This window comes from Peromyscus leucopus, chromosome 4 (genome assembly GCF_004664715.2).
Source record: "Peromyscus leucopus breed LL Stock chromosome 4, UCI_PerLeu_2.1, whole genome shotgun sequence".
NCBI classification, from domain to species: domain Eukaryota; kingdom Metazoa; phylum Chordata; class Mammalia; order Rodentia; family Cricetidae; genus Peromyscus; species Peromyscus leucopus.
In genome coordinates, this window is record NC_051066.1 from 57,525,598 (window position 1) to 57,548,402 (window position 22,805).

At 35.9% G+C, this 22,805-nt stretch overlaps 1 protein-coding gene and 1 pseudogene across 4 annotated transcripts in view; both read right to left on the reverse strand.

Moving 5' to 3' along the window:
- Window positions 1–22,805, reverse strand: part of Nckap1 (NCK associated protein 1) — an 82,653-nt gene that overhangs the window by 45,098 nt on the left and 14,750 nt on the right. For 2 of the 4 annotated variants that reach the window (XM_028884452.2, XM_028884454.2), the window contains 7 exons: window positions 12,130–12,222; window positions 11,781–11,837; window positions 10,950–11,092; window positions 10,775–10,865; window positions 6,678–6,815; window positions 5,757–5,805; window positions 2,756–2,912 (listed from right to left, as the gene is read on the reverse strand). In XM_028884452.2, the coding sequence (XP_028740285.1) occupies window positions 2,756–2,912; window positions 5,757–5,805; window positions 6,678–6,815; window positions 10,775–10,865; window positions 10,950–11,092; window positions 11,781–11,837; window positions 12,130–12,222 (728 nt within the window). The remainder of the gene's footprint in view (window positions 1–2,755; window positions 2,913–5,756; window positions 5,806–6,677; window positions 6,816–10,774; window positions 10,866–10,949; window positions 11,093–11,780; window positions 11,838–12,129; window positions 12,223–22,805) is intronic. The other 2 variants (XM_028884455.1, XM_028884453.1) reach the window with 1 other exon arrangement.
- On the reverse strand, window positions 9,880–10,316 carry LOC114703610 (annotated as a pseudogene).

Genomic DNA, 22,805 nt, shown 5'->3' on the forward strand with positions numbered 1-22,805 from the left:
TGAAAGAAAGTCAAAAAAGTAAAATACAGAAAGTCAATTTGAAATACTTATTTTCAACAATAACAATGATTTACAAAGGAAATGACAGGTGAAGTCTATCTATCTAAAATGTATTTTCCAAGTACTTTGCATACTCAAATCAAATCTTAGAAAGATAGTATTAGTTACAGTAAATCCAAAAATAAAATGAAACCTCATGATGTGCATTTTCATTACATTTTGTTATTTCCTTAAGCTCTAGATATATTAAAATTTTCTTTTGATGCAATTAGGTGACTGCCAAGTATCTAAAGTACTCAAACAATGATTGCTCTGACTAGCAAGGTCACTCATAAGCACAGATAAATTCTAAAAGGGTACAAATGAGCAATTAACAGCAGCAACTTTGAATGTAGTTGTTTTGAGGACAGAAAGCTAAGGCAGGAAAGCATTTTCATTACTTTCAATTTTTTTGAGAGACAGAAAGAACTATGGCTTATTTTTACACACACACGGATGTGTGTGTGTGTGTGTGTGTGTGTGTGTGTGTGTGTGTGTGTTGCATGCCTTTAATTCCAGCATTCAGAAGCAGTGGCAGTGACAGGTGGATTTCTGTGAGTTCAAGTTCAGCCTGGTCTACACACTGACTCCCAGAATAGCTAGGACTATACATGAGACTCCAGTCTCCAGAAAAAAAAAGGGGCCTTCTAATAAAAAGTAAAAACAGAATTCCAGTATTATTTAGTTCAGATATACCACTGAAGTGTATTAATAAATAACTTCATGAATACTACTGATAAAAATTCAAAATTCATAAAAACAAAATCATCCTGACAATTTAACTGAGCCATTAACACTAAGATGAATCCCAACTTCTGTATGTAAGCACTCGGAGTTTCATTTTCTCCTCGAGAAAATGTCTAAAATGTGTAAGATGGGCCTTTGTAATTAATACACTTTCATACTCATGATTTGACTATGACAATTCTTTTTAATGGGACTCATAACTTAGAACAGAAAAATAAAGGAAGAAGAAGGAAGTGGGCTTGGGGGTTGGGGCATACCATCCAGGACCAGGGCTGAAGAGAGGTTTCAGCACTTCAGAGTATCTGCTACTCTTGAAGAGAACTGGGTTTGGTTCCCAAAACCCACAGGGCAGCTCACAATTCTACAAGTGTCCATAACTATAGTTCCAGAGAATCCAACACCTTCTTCTGGCTTCCTTGGACACCAGCATATACATAGTACACAGACATACATGCAGGCAAAAATTCACTCACGTAAAATAAAAATAAATAAATCTTAAAAAAAAAAAAGAAGCCTAACAGGATAAAAATAATTTTGGGATATCACCAGACTTATACTATGCATAAATTCATGGAATATATATACATTAACTGGTTTAAAATGTTGATGTATTTAAGTGATTCTATAAAGCGATGACTAATATATTAAGACATAATACAAAGTCTGTCATTTACAATCTCAATAAAATAAAAGTGGAGAAGCAACCTGGCACTGTTTATCTATTATGACTAATATGACAGAAGTCCGAACCCTGTTGCTTAGGAGTAACAAAGGAAAAAGGAAGAATGGCAGTGGTGTCTAGAGAGGCACAAGGCTCATCTGTGAAGACAGAGATCCTACAATCTCATCTAGGTCATGGCTGCTCAAGAGTGTGCACACACAAGGTCACTGAGCTACATCCCCCAGACTTCACTGCTCTGTATGGAAATATTTATATTTTAATAAATTACTCAGGGTGCACAGAACAAACTATTTTATTTTCTCCACAATAATAATGATGCCAGAGAACCTGTATTCAATTTGCATTCCCAGGGCAATTCAAATGCCCACTAAGATACAAGACTGGCTCAAATTATTAGTGCTAGACACATTGTTATTTTTTAACAACCAATAAAAGCTCAACCTCATGAAATACTGAATTGGACATGAAATATATACAAATTTCACTTTTTTTCTGAAGTTACCACATCCAACATATTCAGCAAGCAATTTAAGGGTATTTTATCTGCTCTTTATTTCAAAAGATTATACGACTACTCTCATGTGTGAATTTAACAAGGCTACAGGTCCTCAAGAGAAATGTAGTTATTAAATATAGTAACAAAGGGAACATCCACACTCATTCCAGAGAAGTATTTGCTTTGCGAAGAATGATTAATTTAAGTCATTTGGGTGCACTCTGTTGTCAATAACACGATTCCTACATGCTGTGATTAGACTTCTGTAATTGTCACTATAATTTAATGACTTTGATTGCTTCAAACTCTTATAAATACACTCTGTTATTTACTTGGGGGAGGGGATGAGACAAGGTTTCTTAGTATAGCCCTATACTCACTCTATAGACCAAGCAAGCCTCAAAGTCAGAGTTTTGCCTGCCTCTGTTACCACCCAAGTGCTGGAATTAAAAGTGTGAGACACCATGCTGGGAAATATACCCTATATTTTGCTTTTAGTAATAAGTATGCATGAAATCATGTATGAATTAAAAAGAGGACACATTTGTCTAAAATACAAATTTTAAAAGGGTAAGAAACCCTAAAGATTTTTAACTGGTAAAACTACCTATAAGAGTATTATTTCTACCATTACCAGGATGTTGTTAAAAGCAACCTGCTGGCATCAAAGAGAGTCTAGGCCACACTTTCCCATAGGACATGACCAACTCTCTAACCCCAAAATGTGTTACTAAAGACACTGCATTTACCACCTTCTCCCCCTCAAAATGAATAAACTGAAAACATCATACCCCCGAATGTTTACGAATAAGTCTTCTGCAGCTTTGTGAATGTGGAAAACTTCATCCCGGAAGAGAGATAGGCAAGAGCTACTTTGAAGAGCTAGCTTCCAAAGGTTCAGTGCTGTGGCCTCCGTATTCAGCATCCCATGGCACAGGATAAAGCCAACTTCAAACACAAAGAAAAACAAGTACAAGTTAGAAGTACTGCACAGACAAGTTCCTTTGGTTACAGTGTAACTTTCTACAGATGAGGAAACAACCTCCATCACTGAATCGAGGCTAAGAGATTCATAATACATACATATCTATACATATATGTGTATGTATATGAATAATGTTTTTAATTATAATTTTCTATATTCTGCAGAGTAAGTTCTTTGAAGATGCACTAACAAGAAGGAAAAATATCTTTTAGAAGGAGGTATGAATGAAATTTTTTAAAAAAAATCAAACATTAAAAACATTTTAAGCAAAAGATCAGAAATCAACACATAATCATTACAGCTGTTAAAGTCACTGAAAAATAAAAGCAGTCAACATTTGTGGTCACCAGACGGAATGCTAGAGTAACAGCAGTGCTTGTCTCAGCGGTCTCTCCCTTCCTAATCTGTGCACACATATTACCTCATGTGACTATTCTGTGTAGTAGACAAGACAGTATCATTCTTTTACAGCTGAAGGAGTGAGAGTCCAGCAATAAAAAAATAACAGAGGCAGGCAGGACATGATAGGACACGTCTTTAGCCTAGCACTCAGTGGCAGGCAAGCAGTGAGTTCGAGTCCAGCTTGGTCTGCACAATGAGCCCCAAACTAGCCAGGTCTAGGCCAGGAGACTTTGTTTCAAGAAGGAAAAAAAAAAAAAAAAAGGAAGAATTCAAATATTAACTCTTGAAGTCCAACATTTTTGCATGTATTAAGCTGCTCTCTTTATATGAATTCTAAATATCTTTTACTTTTGGTTGCCCAATCTGGAAACCCTACACAAAAGTTTAATGATATATATAATTACATATATATGTGTATATATATATATTTACAAATGCCCTCTCTAGCCCTCTATACAAAGGCATGAAACCTCATTGTTCATTCAACATTTACTTGGTCCTTGTCACATATGCACAGTTTCAACTTTTGTTGAAATTTTCTTCCTTCTCAATAGTCACTCCTATTTTTTTAAAATGGAATTCCAAAGTGCTGGCTACTTAGTGTAATTTTAAACAAGGGGCATCTAAGACACGGGAACCTCAAGTGAGAAAATGTCTCCATAAAATGGAGCTGTAAGGAAGTCTGTAGGTTATTTTCTTAATTAGTGATAGATGTGCAGGCTGCAGCCCATTGCTGGAGCCACCCTGGGCTAGTAGTCCTGCGGTGAATAAGAAAGCAGGCTGAGCAAACCACAGGAATGAGCCAATAAGCAGCACCCTCCATGGCCTCTGCATCTGCTCCTGCCTCCAGGTTCCTGCCTTGAGTTCCTGCCAAGAATTTTCTCTGTGATCAGGACATGTAAGCTGAAATAAATCTCCTTGAGTTGTTTTTAGTCATGGTGTTTTATCACAGCAACAGAAATCCTAACCAGACAGCTGTATGGTTACCATACAGCCAATCTTTTTTTTGTTTTGTTTTTCAAGACAGGGTTTCTCTGTGTAGCTTTGCGCCTTTCCTGGATCTCGCTCTATAGACCAGGCTGGCCTTGAACTCACAAAGATCCCCCTGCCTCTGCCTCCCAAGTGCTGGATTAAAGGCATACGCCACCACCGCCCGGCCCATACAGCCAATCTTATTATTCAACCCAATTCTTCAATCACAGCCAAACACATAAAGTAAAAACTAAGAATCATTATATAATCAAGCAAAAGCAATACTTCAAACGCCTTACCTTTCTTTAAAATCAAGTTATATAGACAAGGCATAGAAATGTAAACTATCTTTCAAGGAAAAAATATTACTATCACAAATCTGAAAAGTAACAAAATTAACTAAAATGTCTAAGCACAGGTAGTATGTAATAGTAAATTTCTCTTTCATATTTAAGTTAATATTATTGGAAGTACCATTCTTTTTTTTTTTTTTTTTCCCCAAGACAGGTTTTCTCTGTGTTGTTTTGGTGCCTTTCCTGGATCTCGCTCTGTAGACCAGGCTGGCCTCGAACTACACAGAGATTGGCCTGGCTCTGCCTCCCAAGTGCTGGGATTAAAGGTGTACGCCACCACCGCCTGGTGGAAGTACCATTCTATAATGAGATTTTGTACATAGGTTGAGTACTTCAAAATTTGTAGTAATTTTAAAGTACAAACTTAATACTATCTAATTGGTAGATTATGTCAACTCTAACAAAACTATGGACTTTTATATCTAATACTTGTTAAAAAGAAATTCATTCATTATTTTACTGAACTATTAAAGAAAAATGGTCCTTCACTTTAGTTGGAGAAATACTGTAATAAAAAGTTGACAGTTAATACATCAAGAAATAAGCACAAGCTATTCAAAACTATTTCCTCTGGTAGTGAGCAGTGGGAAGAAGGAACGTGACTATATACTACACTAACTCTCATTCTTTATCATGTCTATTTTTCCAGTTTCTGAGCTGCCTAGGACCAGACACTAGTAATTTTATCTCTCGTGAATCTATCAAACTGCCAAACAGTAAGTCATTTATCACATGCAAATTAAAACTAAACACCTTAACTAAATAGATGTGGCATTAAAAAAAAAAAAAAAAAAAAAAAACTTCCTAAAAGCACCAGTTCAACACTGAAAATGCTACCGGTGACAATGTAGCTCCTGAGCATTGGCATTAGCTCTCCCCTGGCCTCTGTCACTCAGGAGCTCTGTGATCTATCTTTAGATTCTCATTTATATGACTATCTACATCCGATGGGGTCAGCATGAGGAACGAGTGAGGTAAAGCACAGAGGTGTTCACTACAGAGTGAAGGCACGTTACCAGGTATTTCCTTGCTAAAGCTTAAACCTAAGAGGTAATCCCGTAACTAACCCATTTTACTTACAGATAATCCATTTCTCCATTGCATCCAAGGAGAGATATTCACAAGGCATCTTAAAAAGAGAACAGATACACCTGTGCTTAACAAAAATTCTTTAAACAGTTTCCTACTTAGTCTCTTTCTACCTCTCTTCCTCCTAATTCTCTCTGTCCAATTCTTGGTTCAAATACCACAAGAAATTGGAGACACTGGGTAAAAATGAATAATTACTTAAATTTACAACCAGCAGAGGACAACGAGAGCTGTAGTCTCACATTTGCACACCCTCAGCCATCTCTGAACTATACTGATGCCAAACTGTCTTCTGGCAAATGATAAATTTCCAATTCTCAAGTTCACTTTAAGAGTCTGCATTTTTCCAAATGATTTATTTTAGTCAAGTGAAAAGAGATTCCTGTGCCTGGATCCTCTGCATCTCCTCCTATGTGAACCAATGGTTTGTATGCATTCTCTGAAATAGTAATATCCATGTTCATATACCAACAGGGAGTTGAAAAGAAACATAGCAGACTATAACAATGATTTTCTCTTAATTGGTAAGATATGACATGTGTTTGTTTTTTTTCTTTATACTTGTCTACATCTTCCAAATTTTATACAATGTTATAAACAATTTTGTAAAATGACAGTGATTTGTGTGGGCACGCACGCCTATGTTGGCTCTCTCATTCCACCATGCCCTAGGTCTGGGAATCGAACTCTGGCTGTCAGGCTTGGCAGCAAGCGCTTCTCTTCACTGAGCCATCTCACCAGCCCCAATAAAACCGTCCTTTGTATTAACTTCAATTTCTGAGATCTAAAGACGCTTTTACTTTTATACTCATTTTACAATAAACCGGATGGACTAATGTTAACTAGAAAAACACTGCACTGACATGTTTAAATGATGAGTGAGTATGCATTTAAAAGGTAGAAAGGACGTACAGTGTCAGACTGGGCAGGGTTGAGCATTGTGCTTGGTGCACTGATGAGACTCAACAACTGGGCGTTTCTCCACTGCTCTGCCGAAAGGTTCCGTCTAGGATACACCATCTGAAGAGAAATCAGCGCGTCTGAAAGAGACTGATAAAACAGGAAATAAGCTGAAGAACAGTGTGCTTCTCTTCCATTTGGACTTCTGTCTCAAGGGCTATACTTGTCTAACTGATTCCAACCACGCTCCCTATAGTGGGTTAAGTCTCTTCTAAATCTGTTTCATTGTTTTAAATTCTACAAAAGTTACAGTCTACATTCCTGGGCAACAACTTTACTCAGGAAACCACTGTTACTTTCTTTAAAAAAAAAAAAAAAAGCCACAGTGTTTCTTTATTTTACTAGATGGGTGTTTGACTGCATCTATGTGTGCCCATCATGTATGTGCCTGATCCTTGTAGAGTTCAGAAGATCTACAAGAAGGGTACAGGGATCGATCACCTGGGGCTGGAGTTACATACAGGTTTTTAGCTGCCACATGAATGCTGGGGATTGAACTTGGGTCCTTTAGAACCTGAGTCCTCTAGAAGAGCATCCAGTGCTCTTAACCACTGAGCCATTTCTCCAACTCTACAAGTTACTTACTGAAAGGTTAAAATGTGTGGCAACCTTGGGAATCTTATTTATTTATATATCTATATCTATCTACCTACCTATCAAACAGTAGCACTGAACTCTCATGCTTTTTGTCTAAGCTATGATTCTTGCTAAAATAAAAGGACTCCGTGATCACATTCCTAAGTAGACTTGTGTATTCCATCTCCACAGAAAAAGTTTTGTCACACACCAGGTCCACTAGAAGAGCAAGAGCTCCTAAACCCTAAGCTATCTCTCCACCCCTATACTCTTAATGCATTTCTTGACAAAAGTATTTAATTACTCATCATCTGTTTCTTGACCTTTAAGTTTTTTTATTCATGTGTATGTGTGTTTAGTGTGTATATACATGCACCCATGTGAGGTACATATAATCTAGAGAGGATGCTGGATCCTCTGGAGCTGGAGCTACAGTCTGTTGTAATAAGCTACCTGATGAAGGTACTGGGAACTGAACTCTGGTCCTCTACAAGAGCAGCAATGAGCTCTTCTCTACTGAGCCATCTCTCCAGCCCATTTCATGCTTTTTTATTGTTAGTTTTTGTTCTGCTTTTCTCTGAGACAGGGTCTCACTGTAGCCTTAGCTGACCTGGAACTCATTATGTACACCAGGTCAGCTTCAAACTCAGAGATCCCTTGTTTTTGCTTCCCAAGTGCTGGGATTAAAGGTGTGCCCCACCATGACAAGCTGTTTCCTACTTTGTGTTGTGACTGTCCCTGCTATCCATCTTTTCTTCCTAAAACCCCTGTATAGAGGTATCCTTTAATCTAGTTGAACTGTTAGTTGAAAGAGAATCCAGGTCTCCATTAAAATGTTGTATGCTTGACCTCTGCAAAAAGAAACCAGAAATCTCTAACTTAGATTCTAACACAAGATTCCGATGTAGCTGTTTTAAATTATACAGTTTATATATATATGGCAGATGCATGATAGACATTCTATTAATTGCAAAACTGGGAAGTGTCATGGAATATAAGAAAAATCAACATTACAAAATAACTAACCCAACTCAAATGAATAATTTTCCTAGGTAATTAGTAATAATCTACTAAATGCTAAAGATTGCTCGCTGTAACCATCACATTGTAGTTCCTCAAACAGGCAATACTTTCCTGACACATTTTTTTTTAAATCCTAACAGAACTTTCAAAGACTAAAGAACTTTCAAGAAGGATCCTGACTTCAATGGAAAGGAGGGAAAAAAAGTGTGCAGTAGTCAAATAAAAACAAGCCTAGACCTGATTAGAGAAAAATCAGAACAGACTCACAGAGAAAAGAAAGGAGTAGAGAAGATAACAGTAGTAAGGGAAAAGTACTAACAAAATCAGCTATGGAGCAGACTCAGCATGTTAAGTGTTTTAATGAATTTTGACCTTTCTAGCCAAAGTGGTAATGTTACTTCAAAAGTGATGACATCCACTAGCCTGTTTCAAACTCTTTCAAATTAATAACCTAACTAAGTTCAAGATTTCTTCTTAAAAAATATATGTGAATTTATGGATATAGGCGGAATATCCCTTACCTAGAACATTGGTAACAGAACTGATACAGTTTTTAAGTTTTGGAATATATGTATATCCGATTTCAAACACAAAATATACTTATATGTCTTATACATTTACACAGAGCTTGAAAGCAGCTTTGTATAACAGTTTTAGTGGACCTGTATTCTCACCGAACCCAAGCATGAGGTCAGAAGAACTTCCCATATGTGATATCATGTCAGTGCTCAAAAGGAAAATGCTTTAGACTCTGGATATTTTAAATTTGGGGTTTTCAGATTATTAACCTACATAATATAGCCAGGCAAAGAAATTAAATTGGAAAAGTATCTCCAAATTTTCATGAGAGAAAGCATTGAAAAAATTGCTGATAAGAACTAAATGTCAAGAAAAATTATAGCATCATATAAACATGGTATTATCCAAAAGTTCAGTTAATTAACAAAGAGAACAGTAAACCAAGATTCAAATACTCTGAGCCTTTGTCCTGGTTTTGGCACTGCTGACAAGGGGCTTTCATTGGTCATCTTCCCCAACCTTCAATCTCTACCTATAAATGATGAAGTTGGATGAGATATGTGAAGTTTTCTGGAAGCTTGTAGGTCTATGACAGACCCTGCTGCAGGACAGTTACCATGACAAGATTTCTTCCCATCAAATTTATATCATTAAGAAGTAACTTTCAATGTATCTTTAAAAAGGACATTACATATATGTCCATAAAGTCCCTGTCATCTTTTTCTCATCAATAGACTAAGACACCATAATACAGCTAAAACTGATTCAACACTATAACTCTTAGAATGAAATATTATGAATATTAATATTAACATGAAATCTTAGGATGGAATATTATGTAGCTAAACTTTTTAAAATGTTTTTGAGATGTATGTATATGGGTTTTGAAATCTATATTTGTGTATTACATGTGTGCAGTGCCTGCAAAGGCCATTTTCCCTGGAACTGGAGTTACAGGTGGTTGTTAGTTGCCATGTGGGTGCTGGGAATCAAACCCTGAGTCCTCTGGAAGAACAGCCAGAGCTCTTAACTGCAGAGCCATCTCTCTAGCCTCAAATCTAAATTCTTTTTTTTTTTTTTAAGTTTTTCCTTACTTTATTAAACTATATTAATATTCTTTCAAGGATAAGCATACAGCTAAGGACGCTATAGTGAGGAAATCTTATTTTTATAAAAGAGAAGACACAAGATAATTCCAGGTGCTGTCTTCGGTGATGCTTCTTATTCTGGGAAGCCAGGAAATATTCAGCCCCTATAGCTACCACAAGTGCAGCAAATCCCCTTTGGACCCTTTTATTAACATGCTCATGAAGGTGACACTGTTTGGAAAGTAGCCCATGGGTCCCTGAGCCCTCATGCAGCAAGCTTCTTCTGAACTGTTCCTAATGGTGTCCCTTCGGTTTTCCACTGTCTGTAATCTGCAAGTACCAATATACTATGACCACAACCATGTTCATGTCCACTTAGGACACTCAGTGTTCAACCTTCCAGCCAAAAAAATCTAAATTCTTAATGCAATATTATATATCCAAACTTTTTCTGATGAAGTGATTTTTTTCATCATTTTTATAACAACCACATGAGATGACTAATATTTTAATACTATTTTTAGCCAAAAAAAAAAAAAGTGAAAAACAAGGAAGTTGGTTAAGTGACATAAAATATTTCGAAGTATACTGGCAGACCGAGAATACTACACTGCACCCTTACTACCTCTAACTGCTACATTCAATTTAATAACCATATGAATCAATACATTCTCGAGTCTTCACACGATTGTGAATCTGAATCAGCTTTCTAACTCACAGATAAATAAAAAGTTATTCATAAACCATTATAATCTTGACCTCCAAACTAAGTTATCTCTTTAATTCCCCAAGCTTAAGCAATCCCTTACATTTATTGTTACACATCTAAAAAATAGCTCTTACCTTGCTATGGGGTACAAATTCTTCCATCATCTTTTTTAAAGGGTTTTCATAGTCCACAATCATTTGACCAAGGCGTGGGTATTCTCGGTCACTTAAAATAACACACATTAAATTCAAGTGAGTTATAAGCCATCAAATTAAAAACTTTAGAAGCATCTGTATAATGTCTGCCTACCTTGCTCCGTGGGTCATTTCATGTGCATAGTTGTATAGTCCAATGATTGCCTTCCTTTCTTCAATCCGGGACAGCAATATCATTAAAGTTGTATAGGTTACAGTCAAATCTAAGTAGTTCTTTGTTAAATCAAAGTTCACAGTCTGAAAAAAAAAAAAGTTTAACTCCTGTAACTCTTAAAACATACAAAAATCTACATACTTTTTCTATAGCTCTGTTTATTCCCATTTCTGGATTTCTGATTTTTTTTCTCTAAACATGTAAAATTTGGGAGTTATAAGTAACAATTTTTTGTCTGTGACATAATTTTATGGAAGAAAGGAAAAGGACTTTGGCTATTGTATTAAAGCTGGTAATAAATGAAAATGACAAAACCAATAGAGAGGGGTGGGGGGAGGAAGAGAGAAAAAGAAACAAACATTGGTACCAATCTTACCAAGCAAGGAGTATTTAATTTTTCATATTTTTACTACTAAGTTATTGGGTATATTTCTCACCTCAACCTCCTGTATCTACAAAATGCCATACAAAGGAAAACTCTTATCAAATATGACTTTTAAAGAAAAATATTGTTCGGTTTTTATAGTTGGGTGCATTAAGATAAAATGCTAAATTTAACAGCTATTTTACAAATGAATTAAGACTTATATTCAATAGCATACAAAAGTATATGATAACAATTTTACTTTTAAAAAAAGTATTCAGCAAGTCAAATAAACAATGTTATAACTTTATACTCTTATAAAACGTTTCTTTAGAGAAAAGTAATCAGTTCCCTGAGGTCTTGGAAACAAGAGAAAATTAGGATGTTTTCCCAAAAATGATACTCACAATATCAAAGAAGACTTGGCAAACATCAATAGTATTCAGCAAGTCACAGACATGGTCCTGAAAAGGAGAGCTTAATTAAACTTTTATCAGTATGACTTCTGGAGGGAAGTGCTGAGGATTAAAGCCAGAGTTTCTGCATGCTTAGCAAGTACTTCTTCTACTGCTGAGCCACATCTTAAGGCCCGAATAAATAACTTTAAATTCAGAAAACACAAATGTATAAAGTATACTTTAGACTTTAGTTCTAGAAGAATTCTTTTTTCTTACATAAGTGACAAAGCAGTTTATAAAATTAATAAATTCTAAATCAATTTCTGTAATATTAAAGTTTATATATTAAAATACATACCTTAAATTCCATAACATCTACAAATGTAAAGTAATATAACGCCAGATTTTTCAAAATCTCTGATTTTTCTTTCTGTAGTTGTGCAAGCTGTTGCTGTAAAAACAAAAGCAGAGTTTATTTTCAGAGAGAATAGAAGTACCAAATTTCACTGTATACTGTCTTTTTTATGGTTGCTATATGGAAGCACAAGCTTTTAGACTTCTAAGTGATTAGGCTTTTTCAACCCTAATCACCTGAGAGCAACTGCTAATGTGATCAGCAGCTGACAGTGAGAGGCCATAACACAGATCAAGGCAGGTTAGTACCAAACTGCACTACTACAGATAACGGGAAAATGTTAGGAGAAGATACGTCAGATGAACTCTTGAAAAAAATTAAAAGCAAATCATGATTATGTTCACTAGAAGTGGGAGAAAAAAAGATGAAAAACATTACAGCTTACACTACAAAAAACAATACGCTAGATAAAGTTGGAACTTACCAAAAAGAACATCCAGGCAAAGCCACGTTACGCATGCAAAATAAAATGTAGATACAAACATAAAATACAGTAACGGTTCCCTGATCAGACCCACAGAACACAATAATATTTTAAACAAAAGCAAAAATCACAAGAACAAAAAAGAAATGAAAAAAAAAGGCAAGACTAGAGTTTAGACATGAAAGAAGGAAACGTGAAAAAAAGTATTCCAATCAGCTAAATTACTGAACTTACAAGTACTACCTTTTCCTATTAAATCAACTATTACCATAATTTCTAAAAGACTAGTCCTTTTTGGTGTCTTATGTAACAGGGTGTCCAGGATTCCAAGGGATCTCTAAGCCTGGATATTCTGTGTATTGTCTAATGATTATCAGTTAGGGCCTCATTAGAAAGGTGGAATCCCTGGTCCACCTCAGGCCTGCTGAGTAAAAATTTGCCTTTTAAACAACATAGCTCGGGTGATCTAAATACACATGAAAGGTCTGAGAAGCATGCAGAACGTCAGAAAACTACAAAAAAGCATTTAAAAATATCCAACATGACGCCAAAAGCCCATACAATTTTGAGGTCTTCAAAAAGTTATGTATACTTACATGGGAGTATTGGGAGAAATGCCTATACATAACTATATTGAGCCATTATGATAAGTCAGAAAGTTTACAACATCAGGGAAAGATTCTTCTGGAAAAACTGATTGAAAACAGCAAGCCGTGTGGCAAATTACTCTAGATACCTCCATGTATAGACATCTAAAGAAGGAATTATGCCTGGGAAACATGAGTAACTAAAATCTCATTTCTCGCCATAAATCAAGAGTTGTGCACCTGCAGTGATGTATAACTTCTATGTACAGCTTCCTCTGTGAGAGTAGTTAACTATTTGTAGAATATATCTGTTTCAAAACAATTTCATGTTTCTCTGTATTCTTAATCACTACTACTCCAGCATTATCAGGTGAATAACTACTTAAGAATGATCCCCTGTCCTCCAATTACACCTTAACCTTGTTCAATAACTTTACTAAACACTTCTTGACTGATATAATTCTTTTTCTGGTTTTTCAGTTCTATAAATTTGAGTTCCAATGTACAACAGAGAAAAGCAGGCTCAAAAAAACCAGATATGAAAAAGCCAGGTGTGGTAGTTTACACCTTTAACCCCAGCACTCAGAGGCAGAGATAGGTGGATCTCTTTGAGTTTCAGGCCAGCCTGATCTATATAGTGAGTTCCAGGACAGTGAGGGCTATGTAGAGAAACCCTACCTCAAAAAGCAAAACACAAACAACAAGATATGAAGAGCATATGATTGCTATGGGACTTCTTCATCCCAATTTACGTATTAACAGTGCCTTCTTTTCCACCTCAATATCCTAATTTCCAGTTAATGGCACATCATACTCTTACAAATCTTAATAATCTTTTACACAAACCTTCATTTCATGTATCAAGAATGTAATTTTCATAAAATTACATTACTAATTTTCATAAAATTACACGAACTACCTACAAAATCCCAAACAAATTTAGCAAAGTTAAATATCTACTTAATAACAGTCAAGATCAGAAATCTCACTTTCTTCTCAAATTGTTCTAGTCTCACTGCCATTTCCCTGATCAATAACAGAACCCCTTTAGTCTAATTTCTCCTTGAATTCTCCCAAAGCATGTATTAATAGGCTCTGTATCAGGTATAGTGACTACACGAGAAGTTCTGAGTAAGTTCTTAATCCTCTACAATCTGGGCCCTTTACTTTCCAGACTTAATCTTCCCTACCTACATCCATAGATGACACAGTAAACAAACTTTGCTATTTTCTATGCATAGTTCATGATTTCTAACTGTTTCCCTACAGGGATATCAAAATCTCACCATTTATATCCAAATCCCACTACCCTAAAGCACTCATCTTAAATGCTAAGCCCATTTTCCAGACACCACCCCTGACTGAACATCCCCCCTCCTGAGTCATCGCTGCTTTCCAGCTCGTCACTGTCATCCTCAGCAACAGAGACAGCGTTCAAGACTCCAAGTCTATAGTTTCCAACTACTACATACACATAAGTATCCAATCCAAATGTATTAAATGAAGGATCATAATGCAGACTGCCAGCTGACATATCTGCGAAGAAATGCTTTTAGAAAGTCCATCTCCAAAGGTGGACGGTGGTGGCACACACCTTTAATCCCAGCACTGGGGGTGTGGGGATGGGGAACAGAGGCAGGCAGATCTCTGTGAGTTTGAGGCCAGCCTGGTCAACAGAGCGAGTTCCAATACAGGCTCCAAAGCTACACAGAGAACCTTTGTCTCAAAAAACAAAACAAAACAAAAAAAAAAAAAACAAAAAACAAAAAACAAGTCCATCTCCAACTGTGCAAACAGAAAAGGATAAGTGACTTAGCAGCTCAAAGTCTAACACCATTACCACTTGAAAACTAATTCATACACTTAATCATGGCAACTGTATAAACTGGCACATGACAACAATGAATAGTGGCTAATACCTAGAAACTATGTATCAAATGTTAGGAGAATAATAAAGGAGACCCCAGACCACCACTCCAAACAAGCAAAAGCTAACACTTGTATAATTAATCCTACCACTACTCATAGTATACAGAATAAACAAGTATTGGCTGAGTGTGCACTGGGTGTCCAGCATTATTCCTAGTATTTTATAAACATCACACGATTTCTACCTAAGAGTCACAATTATGTTTCCTATTTTAGTGAAAATAAACTTCATAAAACTGTGCATGAAAGGTGTCAAATAATTCAGTTCTCAGGGTTCAACTACAAGGGGAAAAAATGGAAAGAAGTACATTTTGGTTTTCAAAGTGAATGACACACCTAAAAACCATTAATGCCAGGTCCAAGGTTAGAGATGATTTAAAATATACATGGGCAATAATTACTGATGTTGTAATATAGAACATGTATTCAACAATTTAAAAGCATATTCATGCGATACATGAAAATATTTTAACAAAACATTCATATAATGCTTTCATTATGTTTTCTGGCTTGGTGCCATTGTTCTTAATATTAAAATAAGTAAAATCTGAAATAGAGCGCACATCAGTCATGGAAATTGCATATCTTTTCACTGAATATCTTACTGATTAATCTCAGTTCAATCAAGAAAGCATTTTTCAGACAGACAAAATTAAATGTGAATTGAAATTTAGCATTTGCTACTTTTCGTTATTTTCTAAGACATTAGTAAATTACTGAAGGAACCAACACTTAGCAAGGCTAACTAATCTTTAACACAGGGAACATGGCTAAAGGTTTTAATTAAGTTTAATTAAGTATAGTTATCACCTTCTTTATTGCTGAAGATGCTGTGTATAATTTTTTTTTCTTGATCTAGATCATTGCTCTTAAAGGAGAAGGTTGGGTTTTACAGGGACACACATCTATAATTCCAACAATCAGGAAGCTAAGGCAGGATTGAGAATTTCAGCCATGCTTCATCTAGTCTCAAAACTATGCAAAAAAAAAAAAAAAAAAAAAAAAAAAAAAAAAAAAAACCAAAACCAGAAAAACAAGAAGTCTAGTCTCAGGAAAACTGTTCAGTGTCTTAGTAAGAGTCCACCATCAGATACATTTCAATAAGAAAATACTGAGATACCTTTTCCCACTGTCATAGCGCTCACTCAACTGGACTACTAACTACAGTGGTTCCTAACTGGTCTTCACATAGCATCAGCATAGTGTACATCTCAAGGTACACACCGCTCTACCTTGAAAGAAGCAATTCTAATGAAGATCATGTAATATGTTAACACAATAGGAAGTACAGTGTGAGAACTGTGTGTTTTTTTAAAATGTACCTAAGTCTAATGTTATTTCAAAACAAAGTCTTAAATTCCAGTAATCTCCTGACATGCTTAAAATAAAATACAATCTTACAAGTACCTGATGTTTTTTCTTTCTCAAAAATCGCCCCAGTATCCATAGCTGTCACACTGGCCTTGCTGCATGTCACCAACCTCAGAGCTCTTGCATCTGCTCTTAGTCATGTCTGGGATGTCCTTTGCTCACTTCTCTTCAGTGAAGGCTATACTATTGAGGGCTACTTATCTAAAGTAAGCTTCCCTCCTAGTAGTCTCTAATCCAGTGGTTCTCAACCTGTAGGTAGTGACCCCTTTGGAGGGGGGGTGTCAAATGGCCCTTTTACAGGGGTCGCATATCAGATATCCGGTGTATAAAATATTTACGATTCCTAACAGTAGCAAAATCACAGTTATGAAGTGGCAACGAAAATCATTTTATGGTTGGGGGTCACCCCAACATTAAAGGGTCCCAGTGTTAGGAGGGTGAGCAGCCCTGCTCTAAACCCTACCTTGCTTCCTATTTCTTTCTCCCACTTATCTCAAGAAGAAAGTGTGTATTTATTCACTGTCACCTACAATGTCCACTTGAACTGAATTTTACATCTTCTCAGAGCTTCAGCATCTACAGCCTGAGTGCAGAGCACACTATAAACAACAGATCAATCATCCTCAAATTTCTCAAAGCAAAAATCATAAGGGAAGCCTTAAACTTTTGTGATTAGTAAATGAACTCAAAACCTGAAATACATTCATCTCCGAGGTGAGTGTATCTTAACATATACAGTGACTGGATCCCTAAAGATGGGCAAAATATTTATTTGATCATGCCATTCCAGACCAGGTAAGTATAAAAGAAGAAGTAACTAAAAAGAATGGTATGTGTGTATCAATGAACAAATCTTTTAAAGTTACCTGAGAACCCAAATTAAAACAAAGATTTTGTTCTCTCTTTCTTTTTTAAAGGATCATAGGATTCCACTTAAAATTCAACATATATATTATCATTGACTTGGACAGATTGGCTGACCAGCAAGTTCTGATAATCTACCTGTCTCTGAGGCCACTTCTACTCCCAGCACTGGGTTACAGACACACTACCATGTCCAGCCTTTACCTGTGTGCTTGCTTGAGAACCAAACTTGATCCACTGAGCCATCTCCTTGGTTCCCACCCCCCAGGCACTGTATTTTTAAGGTTTTCATTTCTCTCCCTATCAATAATCATGTTTCCAAGGAAAAGTACCCTTTAATGTACAATGTGTTTAAAAATACATATATTCTTGGTACAATTACATGTAAGAAAACTCAACTAGCTGGGACATGGAAGCAGAAAGTCCTCCTCTGAATAAACTTCACTGATTATAGAATATCACTTCTTATTTCTCAAGAGTAATTTTTATATAATTTTAGTATATTTATACTCACTAAGCCACCAACCCTATTCAGTTTAGAATATTTCCATCATCCCAAAAAGTGTTCCCTGTGCTTACTGACAATTAATCTAGGTTTGACTCTCAGCCCTGTGCTTCCTGTCTGAACAAACCTCTCTTTTGTAGACACCTCCTGTAGCAAAAAATCCAACAGTATGCACAGCTGGTTGATTTGACTCCTTCACTTAGCATAATGTCCTCAACATTTCGTTATGGCACAAATATATATATCTATCAGTAGTGTATCCTTTGAGTGTTAATCACATTTTGTTTATTCATTAATCACTTAGTTGATAGGCATCTGAACTGTTTCTAGTTTAGAATTATGAATAATCAATGCTGCTACAAAATGTCTTCAGAAAGACATTTTTATTTTGTCTGAAAAAATTTAGATTTTCTTTGATTAGAACTGCTTTCTTTCTTAGTTTTCAGCTGCGATTCAGGCAGCCAAGTGAATGTAATTTGATTGCTAAATAACATCATCCATTATTTGTAAAGAAATACTGCAAAGAAAGTATCAGACATTTTGGGAGAAGCTGAGTAAAAGTATGAACAAAGACTATCTAAATGAGCTGTATAGTAAGGGATGTACATATACATACACATATGTAAGACTTTCTCATGTTTGTTGCTAAAGTTAAATACACAGTTTAGAAGCCAGTTCCACAACTATTTCTAGGTAGAAATTCAAAGATGGTGGGGAAACTATAGTTCCCACACTTGCTTCAAGCCACAGGGACTCACCAACTGGTAATGACAGGAAATGGGTAAGATCTTGTGTTGTAGTACAAGAAAGACCATAGTAAGAAAGGCCATAGCTTCAAAGAATTGTGAGGACAGTGAGTCTGGTGGAGGAAATTAAAGATGGGCCTAGAACCAAGGAAACCCATGGATTATCTGGGGTACATACTGACAGGACAGAATGATAGTTTCCTTAATTAGCAAGCCAAAAAACAAAACTATAAAATTTATTTTAAGTTATCTTGGCTTCTTTTAGTTGTTTTTGGACATCAATTGTTCTTGAAAAGCTTGGGGATATTAGATGGCATTAGAGAGAGAATGTTTATACCTCCACCAAATCTCTGAACTCAAGGCTCCCTTGACTATTCACCCTCCTCTCTTTTTTTTTTTTTTTTTTTTGAGACAGGGTTTCTCTGTGTAGCTTTGTGCCTCTCTTGGAACTCACTTGGTAGCCCAGGCTGGCCTCGAACTCACAGAGATCCGTCTGGCTCTGCCTCCCAAGTGCTGGGATTAAAGGCGTGCGCCACCACCGCCCGGCCCTCCTTTTTTTTTTAACTGTCACTCATCATCATATCCTAATTCCTTTCTTACCCATCTTAATTTTAAATGGCCCATCATTACAATTATATCTGGTCCTTCTCTTCCTCTCACAATTGCCTGATGAAGCCTACAGTAGGAGAAAGCATACACACGCTGACTTGGCCTAATCTAATTCCATGATCACCAACAATAACTGAGTCAGGACACAACTTCAGTTTCTACTGTCAAGTGACTCTCCCTCTTTCCTCAATGGGTAAAGCACTTTCTCAAGTTTCTTCAAATCCCCAACAATTAGCTCTCTTTGATTCTTAGCTTATCCCACTCTAGTCTGAGTTCTAGATTGGAACATACAATTTGTTGCCAGTGTCTCCCCTCAGATTTCTACTAGGCTTCTCAAGGTTAACACATTAAGATTGAACTGTTGTATACAACCTCCACTGAGTCATATATTTTTCTTTTTTATTTTATTTTTTTCATTTTTTTTTTTTTTATAATATTTTTATTTTACTGTATGAATTTTTTTACTAGTTCATTTAGTTAACACATTTATCATTATAGTAATGTACACTCATGCTGAAGTACACTGCCACAATGTGTATAATATTGTATACCACAGTGATTCCTTCTAAACCAGTTTTATTTGTTGCCCTATATCTCCTAAACATCAGAGATTATATCTCCTAGACATCAGAGATTGAAAAATGAGTAAATGGTTTGGTCCATACAGACAGATATGCAAGGTGTCAGGGAGAAATTCCTCCCCCTGTTGGAGAATGGAAGGAATAGCAAGGGGGGAGATTAGAAACCATGAAAATCAATGTTTGGCTTATGATATAGTACTTGTCTCCACAGATAACATGCACCTGAATGAGTTAAGTTCATGAAACTGTGCAGAGCTTAAGACAAGCCCCAATGAAACAGCTTGACATTTTATAAAAGTGAAAAGAGACTATAAGGATTTTAGTTTAAACAACCAAGTTACAGGATAATGGCTCAGGCAGAGAACACAATAGAAAGGAAAAAAAAAAAAACTGCTGTTCAACTTGGAGCTGTTCAAAGGACAGGAGATATTCAAATCATAGAAAATAGAACGTCGTTTCATCAAAGCCACAGAAGCAGAAGTGGGATTTCTTTGGGGGGGGAGGGGCCATTCAGAAATACACTTCGCTGGCTTTGAGGTAAACCAGGGAGTTAGGGAGACAGTATAAACAACAGCTACCATTTTCAAAGCTATTTGTCAGAGTGCACTAAATGCTTTTTGAGATCTGATATAAGTCTAGGGCAACATTTAATACAAGTGAAAGTTGGTACCAAATAGACTCGTTCTTTATCAAATATTTGATATTCTCTATTATCAGGCACCAGGGTTTAAAAAAAAGGTGTTTAAAATATAAGTTTAAACCGAAAATATTTGTTGCACAGCCTCTTGTAATATTATGCTTCCCTAATAAATAATATCCATAACTTAAAATATTATTCTTTGGTTGAAAATATGATTTTTCAGCCAGGCGATGATAGTGCATGCCTTCAATCCCAGCACTTGGGAGGTAGAGGCAGACAGATGTCTGTGAGTTTGAGACTAGCCTGGTCTACAGAGCAAGGTCCAGGACAGCCAGCAGGGTACACAGAGAAATCCTGTCTTGAAAAATCAAAACAAAACAAAAATAAGACTTTCCAAGTATTTTGACAATTGCCTGTGTTCTGGTTAAAATCCCTATCTCACCTCTGTTGCTCTCTACTCATCAACAATGCCCTTGCTCTTAGACCTAAGTTATATCTAACACATATATGGCAGTAATTGGTATTTTCCAATTACATTAGGAACTAAAATCAAAATATTATACGTAAATGCACAACAGGAAAATTCTGTAATGACAGAATTCTTTTTACACCTGTTTGTTTGCATTTTGAAACATGGTTTCACGTTGCCCAGGCTGGCTTAGAATTTGTAACTGAGAATGACCTTGAACTCCTGATCTTCCTGCCTCCACCTCCCAAGAACTAGGATTACAGGTAGTATTTTTCTTATTTTAATATGACAAGCTACTTTTTAGATGTAAATACAAAGAAAGAAACAGAAGAAAAAAATTAAGTTAAAATTATTTTAAGAAATAGCAAGAATTTTTAAATATACACATGGACAATGTAAGGATTTAAAATTTTTCCTATGAAAAGTAGTATTGTTTTAAATGGATTTCTACTGCATTCCTCATACTGGATCATAACAGATTTTCAGACATCCAGGAGAAATATGGACATCTTCACAGTTGAACTTTCCAAGATAAAGGAAAATAATAGTTCAATAATTTGGACAGTCTGAAATGAAATAAAATCTACCAAAATGCACAGTCCAGCGCATACAAAGACAAGTAAGTGGCTACTATAATTATAAAACCAGTTATGTTACAATTATAATAAAATTTCATTTCATCAACTTACTTTGAAGCATATGAGGCATTTAATTCAACATAATAGCCGGGGGAGGGGAGCACCCCTCATTCTTTGGTATAGTTTTTTTCCCCCTAAATCCAGAATTAAATATCAATAAATGTCCACAAAAGGTCCTGAGTAGGAATATAATGAAAACAAGGAGGATGCATTACAGGCCACCCTGCTGCCAACAGCACTGCTCTCTTTGATATACACTTGAAAGTTGTCCTCATGACTTCCAACCGAACTAAAAAGCTTAGAGATAAGATGAGGTCAGTTATTAAAGAAGGGACCAAAAACCAGAAACATTTCTAGCTACAATGTTGTAGGAGTAACCCTTTTCTTAAACAATCTATTTTAGAAACTTCAAAAAGATTGTTTAATTTTCATTAAAACAATCTCTATTCTTGAGTTCTTTTTCTTAAATGGAGGACAAGTATTATTTCTAAGGCATGAATCAAAGCAGAAATAGTGCCAACTGGGAGGTAAACATAAGCATGTTCTGTGGCACAAAGATGACAGTGCAGAGCAGACAAAAGGTGCCACTTCCTATCAGTCCCAGACACTGCCATTCAGATCTTTAAACTTTCATTAACTAATTTTTGTTTTGAGACAGGGTTTCACTATATAGCCTTACTTGGCCTGAAAATCACTTGGTAGACCAGGCTGGCCTCAAACTCAAAGATCTGTCTGCCTCTGCCTCTTGAATGTTGCAATAAAATGTGTAGCCTTCATTAACTAATTTTATGGAATTGAAAAATAATTACAAAGCTCAACTTATTTCCTAATCTAAACTAGCTAGGAGTCTATCATCAGTATTTTAGCAGACCCAGACCAAAGTTGAAATAAAACCTCTCAAGAGTCAATACATAATATAATGTGTATTTAAAGACAAACAAAAAACAGATAGCACAGAATATCATATACAGAATAATTGTAAAAGCAAATGACAAACAGGCTCTGCAGAGTTAATTGTACATATAGTCCTCACAGTTAACATCATTATCAATTTTATAAGTTCAACAAAGAATAAACACATATCAGAGCAAGTTTACTCATAAATGTATGCCTTAAAAAGCAAACTAAGTACACACACACACACACACACACACACACACACACACACACACACACAAATGTTCAAAATACCGTATCATGCAAGGCCAAGAAAATAAAAACAATACAAACATCTATCAACTTGTGAATGAATCCAT